General features: G+C 41.7%; 1 protein-coding gene across 2 annotated transcripts in view; it reads right to left on the bottom strand.

Annotated features, from left to right (window-relative positions):
- Hacl (2-hydroxyacyl-CoA lyase) overlaps positions 1–13,106 on the bottom strand; it is a 115,181-nt gene extending 102,075 nt beyond the window's left edge. For both annotated transcript variants that reach the window (XM_067136416.2, XM_067136417.2), the window contains exon 1: positions 12,850–13,106. In XM_067136416.2, the coding sequence (XP_066992517.2) occupies positions 12,850–12,915 (66 nt within the window). In that variant the 5' untranslated portion in view covers positions 12,916–13,106. The remainder of the gene's footprint in view (positions 1–12,849) is intronic.
- Between the last annotated feature and the right edge of the window lie 9,190 nt (positions 13,107–22,296).

Here is a 22,296-nt window from a genome sequence, read left to right as displayed (position 1 = left end):
AACACTGCTTTTAATCCCAACATTCCTACTGACATTTTTGCAATGGTTTAAGTTCACTGTAGTTAGGAAAACCACAAAGACAGTCTTTCTGAGAATCCCGTAATGAAGCATGGGTACAGCAGCTAGTATACATATAATTCATGGGATGAGTTAAAATAACACATTAAAATACGCAACACGAACTAAAATAGAGTCAATGGGACCAAAGCGCAGTCAACAAAAAATACACTAAGAACAATATTACACATGAGAAAAAAAACCACTGTCCCTCATAAAACGGATGTCGAGGTCTGCAGACTGCTCATCATCACGCAGGATGAGGGAGATGGTACACAGGAGTTTTAGACTACGGCACAGATCGACCAGGTCCACGCACTCCGTAAAGATGTGTACCACGGTAAGATGATCACCGCAAGTACACACTGGAGAGGATTCTCCTTTCAAAAAATGGGAGTGCGTCAGGATACCGTGGTCGATCCGAAGACGACATAATCCCACTGCTTCCCTCCGAGAAGCCCAAAGGGAAGTTCTCCATACCTTCATTGTACCTTTTATCGCTCTCAGCTTATTAGGAAGAGGAGTGGCCTGCCACTCCATCTCCCAATGGGACATAACCAGATGTATCAGCTGAGAGCAAATACCACTTGCTGGAACCCTGTACGGCAACGGGGGCAGTGTTACTGCCTCCTTGGCAGCCTGATCTGCTAGCTCGTTCCCCTCTACACCCATGTGGCTTGGGAGCCACAGAAACATGATTCTGGTGCCGGCTGTAACGGTTTAAATCCCGCTACAAGGTGATATCTGTATTTTTATTTTTTTATTTTTATTTTATCTGTGACATTATTATTGAAAACCTATTATTATCGTATTATTATTATCATCATCATCATCATCATCATCATCATCATCATCATTACTATTATTTTTATTATTATGATGTCCATATTATTATTTTATCTGTGAGATTACTATTATTGTGTTATAATTATTATTCAATTCAATTCTGCTATGCTTGTCGCTTGCGTGATTGTAGTTAACTGTATGCATATATACGTGTGTGTATATTAACACTAAATACATGTACAGTAAAGAGTTGATGTATGTCACATGTGCAATACTGCTGGCGTTTCTGCCAAGTCATTGCTACGTCATCGTGAGCATTTAGCGGTGCGCTCACTGCTGGGAGAGACCTACTGGGAGCCCCAGACTATTTCACCGTTGTATGTAATATCTGTCGCAAGGTGGGAGTATATCATAGTTATTTCTGGAGATTACGTAGGTGCGTCAACCTAACATCTATAAAAGGTGGCTGCATATTGTAGCGTCAGTCATTATTCAATTGGAAGCAGAGGCCTAAGTCGGTCAGTCAATGAGAGTCAACAAGTGTGAACAAGATGGAGAAGACTCAGTGAGCCATTAGTCTTTGGTCATTGAGAGAGCGAGGCCAAAGTTGGTCAGTCACTTAGTTGAAGATACGGACGGGAAGGCTTACAACGAAGTACAACGAAGTCATAGAAGGATACACTTGTAATGATGTCATACCATACAGACTTACAAAGAAGTCATATGATATAGAGAAGAAGCAGTCACATGGATACATCACCAAATTAGGCGTGACACATCTACAGTAAACTCCAGATCTAAGGAATACGTTGTAATTACACTCAAAGTGTTGAAGGTACAGTCAAGTGAAGCAGTGAGGGATATATTTTGTATAAATTATTAAATGTCCGGTCAAGAAGAATTCAAATTCATGCCTAGTTTCTTTCAGTTGCAATGTCATAATTTCATATTCTCATCTGTTTTATCGCAACAAGACTTACTATTTTTATATATAATTTCAAGAACATATTTTGTTCAATCAAATTAATCTTTCGTTTCATTTATACAGTAAAATTCCTTAACCTCAAATTTAATGGGGAAACCGAACGCCAATCTCCTTTTCCCAGAACTTATATGGTATGTTGTCAAAAGTAAGCTTATTACCCCACACCCTGTTAGTTTAGTATTAAATATTCTCACGGCATCCAAACACGCGGCCAGCAGGTCCCGAATCTGCTGCACCAGAGGGTGCCGAGGGAAACAGGTATCAATAGACTGTAGCGAACTCAAGGAGTCAGTACACACAAGAAAGTGTCAGTGCTCATTGGACGGTGCGTACCACAGATCTTCACAGATAGCATAGAGCTCTGCTGTGTACACACTACAGGTTTCCGGGAGAGCAAAAAGAAACCTATCAGTGTCGACAAAGAACACACAGCCCACTTTAGTGTCTGTTCTCGATCTATCCGTGTAAACGACGACTGAGCCTGGATACCGGCCAACAACGGACAGAAAGAGCCTCCGATAAATTGAAGGTTCCGTGTTTTCCTTTGGGCCAGTGTGCAGATCCAGGATTATTTCAGGACGTCGTACTACCCACGGAGGTACCCCACTTGGTTGTCTAACAAGGCAAGGAACCGAAGGTACATGAAACAATCTGTGACTGCTATCTAAGCGTATTCCAATCGGACGCGTTGCTCGAGAACAAGCAGCGTACAGCAAATGGTTGCCATTGTTGAATACACAAGGATAGCTTGGATGAAGTGCCATCTGTCGAAAGTTAGTAACATACGAAAGTAGGAGCTGCTGGCGCCTCAGGTGTAAAGGCGGCACACCAGACTCAGCGAGCAGGCTAGCTATGGGGCTTGTACGAAAAGCTCCCGTAGCCAACTTAACCCTGCTGTGGTGGATGCTATTCAGCTTCGCAAGCACACTTGGTCTTGCTGAGCCATATGCCGCGCTGCCGTAGTCTAGCCGAGATAAAATATGTGCCCTATAGAATCGTAGGAGCACCGTGCGGTCAGCACCCCAATTAGTGCTGCTAAGAAACTTCATGATATTCAGCTTCTTAGTGCGTTGCACTTTTAACTGCCGCACGTGTGGCTTGCACGATAATTTGCTATCGAAAAGGAGCCCAAGAAATTGGTGTCAACAACAGGAAGAATGACATTTCAGTTGTGGGTGAAGAGTACAGAGCCGACAAAAGTGGACAACAGAGGACTTTGCGGTGGAAAACCGAAAGCCATGTTCTAAGGCCCACTGTTCCACTCTCCTAATAGCTTGCTGTAATTGTTGCTCCGCAACTGCCATATTACGCGAGCTATAGTGCAGAGCAAAAGTATCCACATATAGCGACGGTATTACTGCTGAAGCAGCAGCAGCAACAATACTGTTTACGGAAATCACAAACAGAATGACAATAAGGACCGATCCCTGTGGAACCCCATTTTCCTGAACATAGTATTGCGAATATGTCCTCCCTACTCGGACATGGAATAGTCGGAGGGACAAAAAATTCGCAATAAATACGGGCAAGTGACCTCGGAATCTCCACTGATGCAGGACTGAATGGATACCATATCGCCATGTGGTATCATGGGCTTTTCTAAGTCAAAGAACACAGCTACCAAATGCTGTTTGCGGAGAAATGCATCCTGGATTGAGCTCTCCAGGCGTACCAAGTGGTCAATGGTCGAGCAAGCAGCTCAAAAACCACATTGGTACTTGGACAGGCCGTTCATTTATTTTTTGCAAATAAGTTATTTAATTTTTAATTTCATTTTTTCCCCATAAAGAATGGCTAAGGAGCGCGAGTGTACTTACTGTGGGTGTAGCGAGGCATTGAGGGGTATGAGGGAGGAGTTGGAAAGTTTGAGGGAGATAATTAGGATTCTCACAGAAGACAGGAAGGAAGATAGGACTCCCTCAAACAATGTACAGGTTACAGTAGGTGTACAAGAGGGAGGGGAAGGAAAGGGAGGAGTTGTAGAAGACAGGTGGTCTAATGTTCTAAGGGGAAGGAGATTGCAGGCTAAGGGCTCTATTCAGGATCAGAATTCAGGACAGGTGTCTGTGCGAAATCGGTATGAGTCACTCCAGGTAGAACAACAGAGGGAATATGAGGGACAGGGAACTGTTGGTGAGATGTGTGGAAGTAGGAGGAAAGGAAAAGGTAGGAAAGGAAAACGTAGAGTAGAGGATAGGAAAAGACAGGTGGAACAGGGTCACGGGAAGGAGAAAAGGGAGGAGGAAGTAGCTTCTGCAGCTATCAGGAAAGATACGGCTGACCAGGAGGGGAGGGGATCAAATGAGGTGGGTAGGGTTGAGGCTCTGGTCATGGGGGATTCCATCGTTAGACACGTGGGGAAAGTGTGTGGAGGAAAGGGTACCAGGGTAGAGTGTTATCCAGGAATTAGGTTGAGGCAGATGTTGAGGAAAGTAGAAGAGAGGGAGGAAGGGAAGGAGAAGGTGGTAGTGTTTCACGTTGGTACCAACAACGTAAGGCAAGCTGATATAAGTACCAACATAGTTGGAGATGTGTGGGATCTGGTAAATGCAGCACGGGTGAAGTTTAAGAAAGCGGAGATTGTTATTAGTGGAATACTGTGTAGAAGGGACACTGACTGGAGGGTGATTGGGGATTTAAATGAGACTATGGAGTGGGTATGTGGGGGAGTGAAATTTCTAGATCCTAATGGGTGGGTAGGAGGTAGGGATCTGCGCTCAGATGGCCTTCATTTAAACTGCAGTGGTATGTATAAGTTAGGAAATTTGTTTGGAAGGGTAATAGGGAGGTACATTCAGGGAAACGGGATGGCCTAGGGAGCGGTGATAAGGGAACAGGGAACTGGAAATCAAGTAGGGATGACATAAAATTGTTAGTGTTGAACTGTAGAAGTATTGTAAGGAAAGGAATAGAATTAAGTAATTTAATAGATATATATTTACCAGATATTGTAATAGGAGTTGAATCATGGCTGAGAAATGATATAATGGATGCAGAAATTTTCTCACGGCACTGGAGTGTGTATCGTAGAGATAGGATAGGAAGGGTGGGAGGGGGAGTGTTCATTCTGGTGAAAGAAGAATTTGTAAGCTACGAAAAAGTTAAAGATGAGACACATGAAATTCTAGGTGTAAGGCTCATTTCTAAAGATAATACGCAACTTGATATATTTGGAGTGTACAGATCGGGAAAGGCTAGCACTGACGCGGATTCGGAATTATTTGATAGGATAGTCAGCTATGTGGGAAACGACATGGAAAGAAATGTGATTGTAGCGGGAGATCTGAATTTGCCAGATGTAAATTGGGAAGGAAATGCGAACGACAGGAAGCATGACCAACAAATGGCAAATAAGTTAATATGGGAAGGACAGCTGATTCAGAAAGTGATGGAACCAACCAGAGGGAAAAATATCCTGGATGTCGTGCTGATAAAACCAGATGAGCTCTATAGGGAAACTGAAGTAATAGATGGTATTAGTGATCATGAAGCTGTTTTTGTGGTAGTTAAAAATAAATGTGATAGAAAGGAAGGTCTTAAAAGTAGGACTGTTAGGCAGTACCATATGGCTGATAAAGCAGGCATGAGGCAGTTTCTAAAAAGTAATTATGATCGGTGGAAAACTGTAAATAAAAATGTAAACAGACTTTGGGATGGGTTTAAAGAAATTGTTGAGGAATGCGAAAACAGGTTTGTACCATTAAGGGTGGTAAGGAATGGTAAAGACCCACCTTATTATAATAGAGAAATAAAGAGACTAAGAAGGAGGTGCAGACTGGAAAGAAATAGAGTTAGAAATGGATGTGGAAGTAAGGAGAAATTGAAGGAACTTACTAGAAAATTGAATCTAGCAAAGAAGGCAGCTAAGGATAACATGATGGCAAGCATAATTGGCAGTCATACGAATTTTAGTGAAAAATGGAAGGGTATGTATAGGTATTTTAAGGCAGAAACAGGTTCCAAGAAGGACATTCAGAAATAATTAATGAACAAGGGGAGTGTGTATGTGAGGATCTTCAAAAGGCAGAAGTATTCAGTCAGCAGTATGTAAAGATTGTTGGTTACAAGGAAAATGTCGAGATAGAGGAGGAGACTAAGGCCAAAGAAGTAATAAAATTTACATATGATAACAATGACATTTACAATAAGATACAAAAGTTGAAAACTAGAAAAGCGGCTGGAATTGATCAGATTTCTGGGGATATACTAAAGACAATGGGTTGGGATATAGTACCATATCTGAAGTACTTATTTGATTATTGTTTGGTCGGAGGAGCTATACCAGATGAATGGAGAGTTGCTATAGTAGCCCCTGTGTATAAAGGAAAGGGTGATAGACATAAAGCTGAAAATTACAGGCCAGTAAGTTTGACATGCATTGTATGTAAGCTTTGGGAAGGCATTCTTTCTGATTATATTAGACATGTTTGCGAAATTAATAACTGGTTCGATAGAAGGCAATTCGGTTTTAGGAAAGGTTATTCCACTGAAGCTCAACTTGTAGGATTCCAACAAGATATAGCAGATATCTTGGATTCTGGAGGTCAAATTGACAGTATCGCGATTGACCTGTCTAAAGCATTTGATAGGGTGGATCATGGGAGACTACTGGCAAAAATGAGTGCAATTGGACTAGACAAAAGAGTGACTGAATGGGTTGCTATATTTCTAGAAAATAGATCTCAGAGAATTAGGGTAGGTGAAGCTTTATCTGACCCTGTAATAATTAAGAGGGGAATTCCTCAAGGCAGTATTATCGGACCTTTATGTTTTCTTATATATATAAATGATATGAGTAAAGGAGTGGAATCGGAGGTAAGGCCTTTTGCGGATGATGTTATTCTCTATATAGTGATAAATAAGTTACAAGATTGTGAGTAACTGCAGCGTGACCTCGAAAATGTTGTGAGATGGACAGCAGGCAATGGTATGATGATAAACGGGGTTAAAAGTCAGGTTGTGAGTTTCACAAATAAGAAAAGTCCTCTCAGTTTTAATTACTGCATTGATGGGGTGAAAGTTCCTTTTGGGGATCATTGTAAGTATCTAGGTGTTAATATAAGGAAAGATCTTCATTGGAGTAATCACATAAATGGGATTGTAAATAAAGGGTACAGATCTCTGGACATGGTTATGAGGGTGTTTAGGGGTTGTAGTAAGGATGTAAAGGAGAGGGCATATAAGTCTCTGGTAAGACCCCAACTAGAGTATGGTTCCAGTGTATGGGACCCTCACCAGGATTACCTGATTCAAGAACTGGAAAAAATCCAAAGAAAAGCAGCTCGATTTGTTCTGGGTGATTTCCGACAAAAGAGTAGCGTTACAAAAATGTTGCAATGTTTGGGTTGGGAAGAACTGAGAGAAAGAAGAAGAGCTGCTCGACTAAGTGGTATGTATGTCTCAAGTATTATTACAATATTATAAGTCCACCTGTTCAATACAATACAATATGATCCACTATTTCATAAGGTTGTTTTAGATGTTATTGTGTAATGTTTTACGAAATCATTTTTCAACATTTTAACCTACAATTTATAAGTATATGTATTATTTTTAAGATTGATATAGGCTGATGATGCCCGTAAGGAGGGTGAAACATGTACCTTTGACTTTTATGTATTATGTATAAAAAAATATTTGACCATATGAAATAGTGGATCATATTGTATTGTATTGAACAGGTGGACTTATAATATTGCAATAATACTTGAGACATACGTCAACTTCAATACGGAACCAAAATGAGAATAGTTACTTGTAAGTGGTATGTTCCGAGCTGTCAGCGGAGAGTTGGCGTGGAATGACATTAGTAGACGAATAAGTTTGAATGGCGTTTATAAAAGTAGGAAAGATCACAATATGAAGATAAAGTTGGAATTCAAGAGGACAAACTGGGGCAAATATTCATTTATAGGAAGGGGAGTTAGGGATTGGAATAACTTACCAAGGGAGACGTTCAATAAATTTCCAATTTCTTTGAAATCATTTAGGAAAAGGCTAGGAAAGCAACAGATAGGGAATCTGCCACCTGGGCGACTGCCCGAAATGCAGATCAGTATTGATTGATTGATTGATTGATTGATTGATTGATTGGAGTCCCTGTTTCTCCAGACACCACACAAGTCTGACTTTTACCATCCTCTCAAATAGCTTACATAGGCAGTTTGTAAAACAAATCAGTCTGTAACTTCCTGCATTCTTAGGATCTTTGTCAGGCTTGAGGACCAGAATAACTATGCCCTCTCGCCACTGTGATGGAAGCTCGCCCTCTATCCAGATTCGGTTGAACACACTAAGGAGACATAGTAGACTATCCTCACTATGGTGTTTCAACACCTGATTGTGGATATTGTCTGGTCCAGGAGACGTGTCCTTGCAAAGTGCTAAGGTGCTGTGGAGTTCCCACTCCGTAAAAGGCACGTTGCAGTCCTCTGAAGCTTGAGTGGCAAAACTAAGTTCTGCCTCCCACTTCAGAGTGAGGAAGTCATGATGGTAATTCCCGGAGCCAGATACATCCAAGAAATGACTAGCTAGATGGTTACCAATCGAGAGTGGGTCAGTGACGAGACTGCCTGCAATGGAAATTCCCGGTACAGAAGATGATCCTTAAATACCCAAAATACGTCAAAGTTTAGTCCACACTTGAGATGATGGAGTATGTGACGTTATAGATGACACATATCTCTCCCACTAAGCTTTCTTACTTTGGCGAATAAGAACTCGCGCCTTAGTGCGGAGTTTTTTAAATGTTACCAAGTTGGCCACAGTAGGCTGTCTACGGTAATGTTTATGAGTGCTACGGCGTTCTTTGATAGCTGCTGCTATTTCTTTGTTCCACCAAGGAACAAGTTTTCGGCAAGGAGTCCCCGAGAAGAACGGAATGGACTCCTCAGCAGCAGCAAGAATAACTTGGGTGATGTAAGTTATTTCCTCGCCAACGGTCCGCCTGATATCATTGTTAAAGACAGCTAGTGATGTGTACTTTGGCCAATCAGCACGTTTAAGAATCCATCGAGGGGGAGCCTCGACGGATTTTTGTTTCAACAAAGTAAGGTTGATTGGAAAACGGTCACTGTCACAGAGATCATCGTGTGTATTCCATCTAAACAGCGGAACCAACGTTCGGCTGCATACACTTACGTCTATGCGAGAATATGTACAGTGAAGCGAGTTGGTTCCCCTGTCTTCAAAATACAGAAATCCAGCTCTCCTCCTCGGGGGCTAGGCGTCTCAGAGCCCCATATGGAGTGATGGGCGTTAAAACTGCCCAATAAGAGGGAGGTGGAAGCTGATCTATAAAATCAGTGACATCATTTATGTTAAGAGGCTGGCCTGGTGGAAAATAAACGTTACACACTGTTGCTATGACAGGCAGCAGTGCCCGCACCGCAACTGCTTCCAGTGGGGTCCTTAGAGGAAACTCTTCGCTATAAGAATCAGAACGTACAAAAATATCCACGTCACCAGACGCCCAGTGGGCATAATATCGTTCTGTCGAGTACTGTCTGAAATTTCTCAAGACCATATGATGACCTGTCCTTAGGAGTCTTTCAACATGGCGGAATGTTGCAGCAGCCAAGTGTCACCTGTCGGGATACAGTTCTTGGTACAGATGTACTGCCTCGCACACGTTTAGTCTTGCTTCCCCACAAATGAGGAGCATGTCAATGTATTCCTCTGTGGAAAACATGCCGAATGACAGAAGAGATTACAGTACATTCAGGACCTAACCAGCGGAGTATGCACAGGGCACAGGACAAACAACAACGTTGTTCTACTGTCTGAATGTGACAAACATGGACCTGTGTTTATGTATTCAAACATCATACCGATGCAAAAATATTTGAACAATGCAGGACTTGAACTGCCAAAGGCACATTCCGTCGATTGCTAGGCTGACGTCTAACCACATTTGCTACACTACACTGCTGGGAACATGCTGGTAGTACGACGGGAGTGGAGTACGTACACCATCCGGTCCAGTGTTTATGACATTAATTACTGCACTGTTACCTACTTTTATGCATTGATTTCCCTCTCTGTCACACCCGGTCACGAGGCTCGACACATGGTCAAAGGACGTCCCTACATGATTTCAAGGTCATGTTTTGTGAACGGACGACATAACCTGTCGGTAGGGTTCAGAATTGTGTGAAAAATGTGCTCACTGGACATTAGTACCACACCTAACGTCTGCAGGGGAACAGTCACCTTGTAACCATGTTGTATGTTAGTTGGATTGCATAAAAATACATTGGAAGGGACAGCTGAATTACACGGTATATACTGTTCGTATTGACGAGTTAAAACTGTTTTGTGAATATGTAGACATTATGTTCAAGAGGCTCCTGTACTATTTGAAAACTAACTGGCTTTATTTGTGTCCATGTGCTGAAAGACCAATTCACATGTTCCCTTCTTTGAAGTCTTACTTCTGTTCACAGAATTCTATCGCCATTATTATCAAGAGTTTTCTTGAGATGAGATAAGATAAGATTAATTCAGATCAGATGAGTGAAGCAAGGTTATTATTTGTACATTCTCTGATGACCAAATTTAATGCCAACATTCTTGAATTAGAGAAGGAAACAAATTATGTACCTGAAACTATCTCTAAATTAGAATCTACACTGGAAAAACAACAGGAGAAAGACAGTCATACATTTTAGTCTCTTTAAGTGAAAAAGATTCTTGAAAAGAAGAGGGAAGGAGGTAACAGTGCAGAGTGTGATAAGTTTGCGAAGGAAGTCGGAACTGTTTATGCCTCAGCAGTGGAGTACCGAAAAAGTGGCTGTCTCAGTATGAACAATTTCAATCATTTAAATGAATGAAACTCGGTAATATTCCAACATGGGAAGATGCAGAAAAAAGTACACTGACTGAGCAAATGTCATGGGATAGCGGAGCACTGATGCGCAGGTGTGTTGTCTGCGCACCACACGCCCCCTGTGCCAGCGGCAGTTGTATAGGAGACCTTGTGAGCAGTGGCTGTGCATGAGACAGGTGTAACATGGAACGTCATCGTGAGCTGACACCGTTCGAACGGAGTATGGTGGTCGGTGCCCGACGGATGGGAAGTGCAATTTCGGAAGTGTTGCGGGAATTTGGCTTCACACGATCAACCGTGTCCAGGGTGTATCGTGAATGGTGTCACTGTCCACAACAGACGAACGACCGTCCGTCCAGCCACCCTCAATGACCATGACCGGCGACATATGAAACGGATTGTCAATAGTGACAGACGGGCAACCGTGCAACAAATCACGGCTTAATTCAACGCAGGCCGTGCTAGACACGTCTCCCAGTGGACAATCCGTAGGAACGTGGGTTCCATGGGGTATGGGAGCCGGCGCTGCACACGGGTGCCACTGTTAACCCAACGTCATTGGGCACAGCGATGCGCATTTGTCGCCAGTCACCAGGGATGGACACTGGAATAATGGCATAACGTGACAAATCACAATTTCAACTGCACCATGCCGATGGGATGCACCGTGTGTGGTGCTGACCACATGAAGCGATGGATCCCGCCTGCCTCGAAGGTGTGATCCAGAGCGCTGGTGTCTCTGTTATGGTCTCGGGTGCATTTTCCTGGTATGGTATGGGCCCCCTAGTTGTTCTGGAAGAGATTTTGAATGGTACACGGTATGTTGAGCTGCTCGGAGACCATCACCACCCATTTTTGGCCTTCCAGTGCCCACACGGTACTGCAGTGTATCAAGATGATAACGCGCCGCCACATCGCTCCCACGTCACCCGAGAATGGTTCCGGGAACATGCAGCGGAGGTCCAACGACTGCCATGGCCACCCAGGAGCCCCGATATGAACCCTATCGAGCATATCTGGGATGTCCTGGAACGCAGGCTCCATGCCATGGAGCCTGCACCCACGAACAGACCAGCACTGGCGGATGCTCTGCAAACGATTTGGTGTCAGCTGCGTCCAGAGGACTACCAGGGACTTGTCGACTCACTTCCACGGCATTTCACTGCAGTTCGCAGGGCCAGAGGAGGCCCCACACGCTATTAGGTGACTATCCCATGACATTTGCTAAGTCAGTGTACATTATACCAGTACAATAATACAGATATCAAAATTGATGATGTTCTGTGTTTCAATCAGTTTTGTAATTCTCTAAATTTTATGAAAAACAATGAAAAGCAACAGGGATCAGCAGCTCAATTGTTGTGGAAATATTTAATAAGTTGCCACAACCAGCAAGCCATTCAGAACTCCTGAAGTTAGCTAAATTTTTCTTTTATATTTCAAGTCAGAGAGTGAATATTTTCATTGCTTAATTCACAGCGGACCAAGTAAAGAAACAGGTTTACAACTGAGACTGAAAGGTGTAGTATATTTCAGTTGCATTCTTTTTCACCACTAGGCTATTTGTTGGAGAACAAAATAATGTTATACAAGATTTCATCTTCAGAAAAGTACGAATGGCACAGGAAAAAAAAAAAAAAAAAAAAACAAACCATTATGGCAAAGGTGATAGGCCAATGATCTGTGATGAAGGTGAAGCCGATAAAGTACCGGTAATTAACCTGCAGTGATTCCATCAGTACACTGTGTCCTCTTTTTTTCAGGTTTTTGGCCCTCTTTTCTTTTGATTGGTGCTATGGCATCCCTAACTACAGGAAGGTAGATTACTGGCCCAAGTTCATTTCATATCAGGAACATTAATGTGAAGGAAATATCCATAATAAAACATAGCTTCATCAGCCTTTTTCCTTGGATCCAAGCCAACCTCAGAATTATTCGTCCAACAAATATTTCAAATTTATGGGAAAGGAGACAAACTAATGTATTAATTTCTCTCTCAAATAAGTCGACACGGGTAAACAGAAACATATTTGTACTCCTATCCATGTTATACAATATTTCCGGATCGCACGTCAACATAGCCTATGCCATTATGTAATGCCAGTGAAATTCTCACAACGATAATGATTGTCCTTAAAAGGTTAAGTTTGTCAAACATCAGAGTACTTAAGTAAATAATTATTAAAATACTAACTTGAGCTTTTAAAGCTTCCGCAAGTATTTGATTGCCGTCCAATTCTTCCACAGTTTCACCCGACATTTTTAGTACTCTAAAATCTTCACACTCGTCACTGCGATGGACGGAATAAAACAGGTCAAGGTGCAAAAGTACGAATCAGTGCAATGACAAGGCACAAATCATAAAGGAGAACTGTCATTCAATGTCATCACTATACATACAGTAATTAAGTGATAACGAAATGTTTACCAATGAGAAAGGGAATGACAAGATTTTTATCTCAATCGCAATACGCTGCGTTAATGTTGCCAATATTCAGGATAGCCAAAAGCTTAACCAAAAATGAACCATAGATGTGCAGGGAAAAACCATTCTACTTGTTTGTATAGTTGGAATTCTGAGATTCCACTGCATCGACTTCTCGTCCTCAGAAAATACGTCTAGTTATCAAATTCCTATTTAAATCAATGTTTCATAATTTTATTCGCGTCCAACGATCAAGTGGCTCTAAAGAAGCTGTTGAAATACCATCAGAATTATAAAAAACGTAAACTACCATCATGAAAGACATGTTGTTGCTGCATTTTAAGCAAATACAGTAGAGACAATACGCGACACTCTGCGAGATATCGAGGGACAGCGATTAGAGCACTGTCTAGCGGAGTGACCTGAGAGTTACTGATTCTGTCACAAGAGCACGTGTACATGTTTGTGAAGTTTTTGGGGTTATTTATGCGTTTGCATTAAGTTGAGATAAGTAAATAGTAGCGTGTGTCATTTCTTTATATCTCTTGTCGATATGAGTGGAAAGATATGTGCTGCGTTTGGCTGCAATAACTATGAAGTGCAGAAGGATTCGCAGTCTTTCTCCGTTTCCCTTGTGACAAGAAAATATAAGTCAGTACTGTGTATGCATATATATTCTTCCAGTTACAAAGATATTTTTATAGAAGGCCTACTTAATAAAATTTGACGTGCGTGACCCATATTTTAACTGGCTTAAAATAAGTTACAATAAACTTATTTTATTGTATTAGTGCAGCAGTTAACCTTCAATACCGATGTGTTGCTGTAGGAGTGATCTGTGGGGTTTGATTTAATTCAGGAAAATGCATATGCATATGTGTGTGTCTGGTTGTGTTCCATGTTACCCCATTTGGAATGTCGTAATGCGTTGTTAAGCACTGAAGAAAATATGAGATATTTAAGAAATGTGATGATGACGATGATGATGATGCAAATTTGCTTTACGCTAATGTAATAGCAAGTATTGCTTATAAGGAAATTTTGAATGTTTTTGCGGCTAAATTGATAGATTTCTTTCTGTTAATAGGATTCAAGTTAAAAGGAAAATTGACCAGCTCTTAAATGTAAATTCATTGAATAATTTGTGTAAGGATTGTGCCGATATTTTATTGACAAGTGTCCTAATGTGATGCACAATGCTTTTAAATGAGAAAAAAAAGACAATACTAGCCATGAGAGTTCAGGAGGTATGCTAAAGCTAAAAAAGTAATGCATAAATGAAAGATCAAGCCCTTTCACAGCAGTCCATTTCACATCTTGACTATATGTCTAATTTCATTCTTTAAATAATAACCTGTTAAATAATTCTTCATTCATGTATCCAGAAATGTTTTAGCAACTTTGAAATCAATATTTTAGCAACACTTTCTTTCTAGACATAATTTATTTATCCATTTCCGTATCTACATTTCCACTGATATTTGAATTTAGCGCGAATTTTAGGTCACGCCACTAGGAGCGCCACTTGCGAATTGTCTCCCATTTTAACAAGGCTAAATCCGGAAGTGTCGCGTATTGTCTCTACTGTATTTGTTTTAAGTACCGCCGTAAAAGAGATTAAATGAAAGGCGTATGGCTTTTAGTGCCGGGAGTGTCCGAGGAGACTCGCCAAATGTAGGTCTTTTTGATTTGATTCTCGTAGGCGACTTGCGCGTCGTGATGAGGATGAAATGATGAATTGTACCGGGAGGTACACCCCAACACCGCGCATTTAAATCTAGCGCCTAAAAGAACTCCTCTACTGGTGAAACAGTGAAATTGAACCTATTCCAATTATCCGCACACTTTACCTTGGTGCATTTTTGTACGGGGGTAAGGACAAATACAGTAGAGATAATACGCGACACTTACGGATTTCGCCTTGCTAAAATGGGAGACAATTCGACTGTGGCCCCAGGGGCTCTGAGCTTTGGAGCGTGGGTTGGCGACCACGGGGCCCTCAGCTGAATTCTGGCATTTCTTCCACTTACTTGTGCCAGGCTCCTCACTTTCATCTATCCTATCCGACCTCCCTTGGTCAACTCTTGTTCTTTTCTGACCCCGACGCTATTAGGTTTGCGAGGGCTAGGGAGTCTTTCATTTTCACGCCCTTCGTGGCCCTTGTCTTCCTTTGGCCGATATCTTCATTTTTCGAAGTGTCGGCCCCCTTCAATATTTTCCCTCTGATTAGTGTTATATAGAGAATGGTTGCCTAGTTGTACTTCCTCTTAAAACAATAATCACCACCACCACCACCATTCGACTGTGGCGTTCCTAGTGACGTGACCTGAACAAATCGCGCTAAATTCAAATATCAATGGAAATGTATATACGGAAATGGATAAATAAATTACGTCTAGAAAGAAAGTGTTACTGAGATATTAACTTCGAAGTTGCTAAAGCAGTTCTCGATAAATGAATGAAGAATTATTTAAAAGGTTATTATTCAAAGACTGAAATTAGACACATAAACAAGATATGAAATGGGCTGCTGTGAAATGGCTTGATCTTCCATTTATGCATTACTTTTTTAGCTTTAGCATTCCTGCCTGAACTTTTACGGTTGGATTTGTCCTTTTTCTCATTTAAAAAACATTTTATCATCACATTAAGACACTAGTCAATAAAAATATCAGCACATTCCTTACATACACGATGCAATGAATTAACAATTAAAATCTGGACAATTTTCCTCGTAATATGAAGCCTGCTAACAGAAAGAAAATCTATAAAATCCCAACTTTAATCTGAGAAGAGGGATAAAAGAAAGAAAAGTATGAAAATGTTGTCGATAGTGATGCTTTAAGGAATATTTAAGTACAATTAGAGCAAAAATGTAACATACGATACCCTTGGCTGTATTGTTGAGGATTTCTAAAGTCGCTGGCCTGGAAATTATCTGAACAGATCTTATAATTCTTATATAAGCGTAACGTCCCTTCTTTCTTGTACACCTTATCCAAATCGCTTCTGTGACATTTCAAAACCCACGGATCACACCTACAACAACAAATCGGTATTGAAGGTTAACTGCTGCACTATAGAATAAAATATGCGTATTACATTTTATGCCAGTTAAAATATGGGTCGAGCAGGTCAGAAGATTATGAAGTACTATAAAAATCTCTGTCACTGGAAGAATATATATGCAAACACAATATTACTTACATGTTCTTGTCATGAAGGAACCTGAAGAACGACCGCGCATTTTTCTCTACTTTGTAATTACTGCAGCCAAACACAGCACATACCTTTCCCCTCATGCTGAGAGGAGATATCAAGGAATGACACACGCTACTATTTAATTACGTCAACTCACTGAAAATGCATAAATAACACCAAAAACTTCACACAAAAATACACGTGTTCTTATGAGAAAATCAGTATTGTTCAGGTCTATCCGCTAGAGTGTGCTCCAACAGCTGTCCCTCGATATCTCGCTCAGTGCCGTGTATTATTTCTACTGTATTTGGTAAGGAGTAAGGACGGAGCTGTCCCGGTATCGATAGTGCTGCCTGGTGCTGCCAACTGAATGAAAATGAAAAGTGAATTGAATCGAGAATATGATGGATCGATATGAAATTTCTAAACCGTTTCATATTAAGCCAACAACTATGTCACATACACATTAGATATAACATTATAAAACATTTCTCGATGCGAATCTTGTTCCTAGCATGAATTCTATACTTTGGCTTTGTTGTGTAAACAACAACAGTACTAGTACGTAAAGTGTACGCCAGATGTCGCACAACGATGCTTAAGCGATTCATAGTTTGTGTTTCAAAGGTTGCCAGTAAGAATCTCGAAGATCGCCGAGGTCGACCGATTCAGCACTAGGGTGTAAATGCACCAAGATAAAGTGTGCGGATAATACTTAAAACTTTACTCAGAAGATGTCACCACTAAAATCTGATATAATTTTGTTATTGTGACGTTTCCTGAACTGACTGTATTTCTATATTTTTTTGCCATGCATCAAGAAGTTTGGACATTCTTCCACAGATGTCACTACTAAAAACTATGATCATGCACCCTGGTGCGAAGTGAACGAACTTTTGATTTAAAGAAGTTTGGTATTCATAAGTTTTTTCCGATTGATGTTCATTTATTTTTGGGTTGGCAATGTTTATCTTTTCTTTCCGCCAGTTTGAATCTGACCAATCCCAAATTTCTGTAATTAATTTTAAACCTATCACAGCCTTCTTCGATTTTGAGTGTAACTTTTAAACTGACCAAGAAAAATGAGAGAGTGTGGCTAGTTTAACCTTGAATGGTCTCGAACTTTCTCAGAAGGTTTATAAACTGCGGATTTTCACGTTTCTTGGCCAATTGATCGTCATCTTACTGAGTGTGTGTGTCAAAGCAGGAGGTGGGCGGCCTCTTCGTCAGCAGCTAGAACATCGACAAGGTAATGGCCAATTAACACCTTTCTTTCTTCCTTTCTTGCTACCTCCGCAGTTTAACCCGAGGGAAAGATCCGAATCATCAATTGTGTAACCTTCTTTTCTAAAAATATAACTTTCTGCCGGCTAATGTAATAACTTCATAAAATCTTCAACTGTAAATCGGGGATAGAGTTTGATGTGTCTTCTCGAGCTCCCCTTCATCTTGCTTTGAGGTGCCACGTTTTGTTTCTGCAGAGTCTTAAACTGATTTCCATACGTGCTACCTCAGTAGTTTAGGAATAGCCCCTGTTTTGTCAGCCAAGCGCCATATAGGTTTTTAAATTTTTTTTGGAGCTCAGTCTTCGACTCCATTCAAATTGTACACGGGCCGTTTATTTAACCTGTTCTTTTTCACTAAGACCCTGTAGGTTGTGTACTAAATACCTCTGTGTAATAAGATTTCTACTTGTAATTAGTGCATTGTAAGGCCAGAGATTATTAGAGTTTCATGCTATGTTGCCTTGAGTAGGCTTGGAAAACTGAGAGCACGTCAGCTCTTTTTCAAGTGTTGTAAAAGTGCCTCTGGGAGGCCTGACACTGTAATTTAGGGAGCAAGTGCTATATGTATTGAGGGATTTCTGCCCTTGAATAATTGTGTGCTCTTTGTAAATTTGAAGTAGGAGCTCAGGTAAAGTGAAGCGAGGGCTTGAAGCCCATGATCTGTTAAAACCACTAATCTTGGAGTTTTTCCCAATCTTGTTTAATGTTTGCTACTTGTAGCTGTAAAAATTTGTGAAGTTGAAAATTCTTGAAAATATAACCTTCAGTTTAAGTTTTAAATTCAATTCTTGACTTTGTAGTTAGACCCATTCATCCCGGCACCTTCTTTCACCTCTGCGATCTACGATAAACCACGGAATAATAATAATAATTTAATGTATTGTCTTTAACATTCATGGTTTGTGTATTGCAAATTTCAGTCAATTCCTGAAATCTAGCTGGATGTTATCAAAAATTATCTATGATTTGAAGTTAATACTCTCTAGACTGGGCTTAATTTCCGGGGGTGCTAAACAGTTCAACGAACACATTTTTAATTTTCTCACAAAAAAACATTTGATTTGGCTGATTATTTCAGTACAATGGAAATTAGGCCTATATATCGGTAACACGGCCAATGGTCACAATGTCGCAAGTTGACATTAGAATCTGTCATTTTGGTAGATCGGAGCATTTGATTCAGTATCTGTCATCTGATTGGCAACACTCGCATAAATATTCAGTCAAGGTACAAATAGCTTGGGGTCAATCAATCAATCAATCGATCGATCGATCAATCAATCAATCAATCAATCAATCAATCAATCACCACTGGTCACCACCCCGGTGACAGATACCCTACCATTGTTTACCCAGTCTTTCTTAAATGATTTCAAAAAGGTTGGAAATTCAGCGAATGTCTCCCTAATTCATCTTCCTATAAACTAATATTTTCCCCAGTTTGTCCTCTTGCATTCCAATTTTTTCTCCATATTATGAGCTTTTCTACTTTTAAAAACTCCATTCAATCTTATTCGTCTACTAAGTTAATTCCACGTTCCACGCCATCTCTCCTCTGACAGCTTGGAACATACCGCTTAGTCGAACAGTTCATCTCATTAACCCAAAGTCTTCCCAGTCCGAAGTTTGCAACATTTTCGTAACACTATTACTCTTTTATCGGAAACCATTCAGAACAAATCGCACTGCTTTCTTTTGGTCATTTCCTGTTCTGCTTATCATTCGTGTATCAATTGTAACAACTAACAGAAGAGAACGAGCAAAAACTACACATTTAGACCAAGAACGTATCCCTGAATCCAACAACACATCGGACAAGTTCAAAGTAAATACAGATGGCAATCCTAGTGAATCTATTCGTTTTGATAACTGAATCTATTGTAGTGGCCATGCAATTTGAAGCTTCCGTAGAGGTTCCGAACCTTGCTACTTTGAAACTCGCGAGAAAATGCAGGTTTGCCTTCATGCTGGCCAATATCACAAAAAGTAATGATTTGTGGTGAGGGAACAATTGTAAGCTCAAATCCCTAGCACGAAGGAGGTTCAACGGGTTGCCCGGTCCTTTCAGACTAGGAGGACACGCTGTTTCCTCCAGTGTAGCGCGCGTGCGGCCCAGAACATCTAAGGGCATCACAGACCTGTTATTGCTCAATCTCGTGTGGCTAGAAGCCGCCTGTCCCTCTAAGATGTGTTGTCGCCGGTAGGACAAACGGATACCGGATGCGACTATTTAGCAGGCTAGAGTCTCGTTCGTTATCGGAATTAACCAGACAAAGCGCTCCACCAACTAAGAACGGCCATGTTCCACCACCCACCGAGTCAAGAAAGAGCTCTCAATCTGTCAATCCCTCCGGTGTCCGAGCCTGGTGAGGTTTCCCCTGTTGAGTCAAATTAAGCCGCAGGCTCCCTTTGCAACCATACTTCCCCCGGAACCCAAAAGCTTTGGTTTCTGGCTGATCGTGAAACGAAAGCAACTTGGACGTAATTCATACATGCCTGTTGGTGCTTTGGGTGCTGACGAATCGTGAGGAATGAAAATTTCACAATAAAGGTTCGGATGCGAAGTTTGATATACAGTGATTCTAAAGAGAAACAATTGAAATCATTGCACAAAAACGTGGCAGAATGGTGATAGTTTTCCTCATAAAGCTAGAGAACATATTTTAATTAAAGCTCAAAAATGCAATGAAATGAAATGGCGTATGGCTTTCACTGCCGGGGGTGTCCGAGGACATGTTCGGCTCGCCAGGTGCAGATCTTTTGATTTGACTCCCGTAGGCGACCTGCGCGTCGTGATGAAGATGAAATGGTGATGGATACGACACACACACCCAGCCCTAGTGCCAGTGAAATAAACCAATGATAGTTACAATTCCCTACCCTACCGGGAATCGAACCCGGGACCCCTGTGGACAAAGGCCAGCACGTCAAAAATGTAAAATTACAACTAGTCGTTAAGTCTGTATCTCGAAACATAAGGGTGGCCGAGATGTCCCTTTACATATTATAGCATAGGACAGTTAGTAGGTATTTATTATTAATATTATTTATTGTTACATATTATTGAGATAAAAATTTTCCACTATAAGCTGAGTCCTGCACTTGACACATTCGGTTCGGTTAGCGTGGGAAAGTAGTGCCACGTGGTTCGCAGCGTAGCTCGCTGCGTAGTTTGCTGCCTTCAGTCGAAAGAGATACTACTACTAAAATGTTTTCATTCCTCCCCTAAAGGGGGAGGCGGGCCTCTTAGACAGTGACGCCGTCTCTCAGGCCGGAAGATTTGTTGCGGTGAAGGGAAGGAGATGCTCGGAGAAGGTGAGGGGTTGGCGGCCGTGGCCTATACTAGGAACTGTCCCGGCATTCGCCTTAGTGCAGGAGAACGGAAAACCATTCTCAGGACAGCCGGCGGTTGGGGCCAGCCATGAGGTCCAGCCCTGTCCCGTCTCCGGAATTCAGAGGCGTAGAGCCGCGGTAGAACCGTGGCTACCCCTCCTCTGCTTGGTTGGCCGGTCAGAGTGCAGAGCTGTTGGACCACGAACCGTGGACACCCGGGTGCCGAGACCCACTCTGCATCTACCGACCCCGAAAGAGTTAAACCATAGCGGATACAAGTGCTTTCACTGTTGAGGAGCGTTTGGTGGCTTCTGGTCTGGGTTCATGAACGTCAGAATACGAAGAAGACAGTTCCAGATATTTTGAAGGACTTCGCTGTGAGGTTTGGGAAACCACCGCCATCACGTTCAACGTCATTCGCGTGGGTGAAGCAAACCTTTGCGACGGGAAGTGTTCTCGATGCACCACGTAGCAGAAGGCCTTGTGCTGCTGTGGCGGAATCGATTGAACGATCGACGGTAAAGTCAACCCGTAAGCAATCTGCGGAATTACGCATCCCGCGATCGACTATGCAAGACCATATGCGGAAAGTCTTGAAACTTTCATGATTTCGGCCATCCTCAGTGGACGAGTTAAGTGAACCTGACTTGGAGCAACAAGTGCATGCATGCAAAATGCTGCTCGCACACTTCCCGCATGCAGATGATAAGAAAAACGGTATGTTCTCTGTCGAGTGTGCGATTTATCGTAGCTCACGGAATCGTAACGTCTTTATTTGGGCAAAAAGCAATCCGTACTTTTATGAGGAAATCGAGTGCAATCCGCGGCATGTTATGCTTCGGGCAGGGTTAAAGGAAGACCATCTGCTTAGACCATATTTCTTCAATGGTCCTGTGATCCAGCACAACTACCTTCACATGATTAACACGTGGTTGCTTCCAGAATTAAAGGCTAAAGGTATAACTGATATCGTGACACTTCAGCAAGACGGTGTTCCACCACATTTTGCTGTGAGTGTCCGCAACCGGCTAAATGAACTTTTCCAAACCTCTGGATTGGACGGGGATCACGAGACTTTCCGGCACCGTTGCCATGGCCTCCTCGAAGCCCAGACCTCAGGACACCGGACGATGCAGTATGGGACACAATAAAAGAAGACGTTCGTAAACGACGATACGTGAACAACCATCAACTGAAAGATGGAGTTCGCATGACATTTGGAACGGTCGCCCCTCACATGCTGCAGCGGATGCACACAAGAACATGGCGACGCATAAACCTCTGCTTCGAACTTGTAGGAATATATACTGACGTTGTAGATCAATGAATTGAATTCTTAATGTTAAACAGACATTGTTTATTCAAAATAAATTCTGAAATCAAACAAATCTTCTTT

The sequence above is a fragment of the Anabrus simplex genome, chromosome 1 (assembly GCF_040414725.1).
Source record: "Anabrus simplex isolate iqAnaSimp1 chromosome 1, ASM4041472v1, whole genome shotgun sequence".
Lineage (NCBI taxonomy): Eukaryota > Metazoa > Arthropoda > Insecta > Orthoptera > Tettigoniidae > Anabrus > Anabrus simplex.
This window is presented reverse-complemented; position numbering and strand designations above follow the sequence as displayed.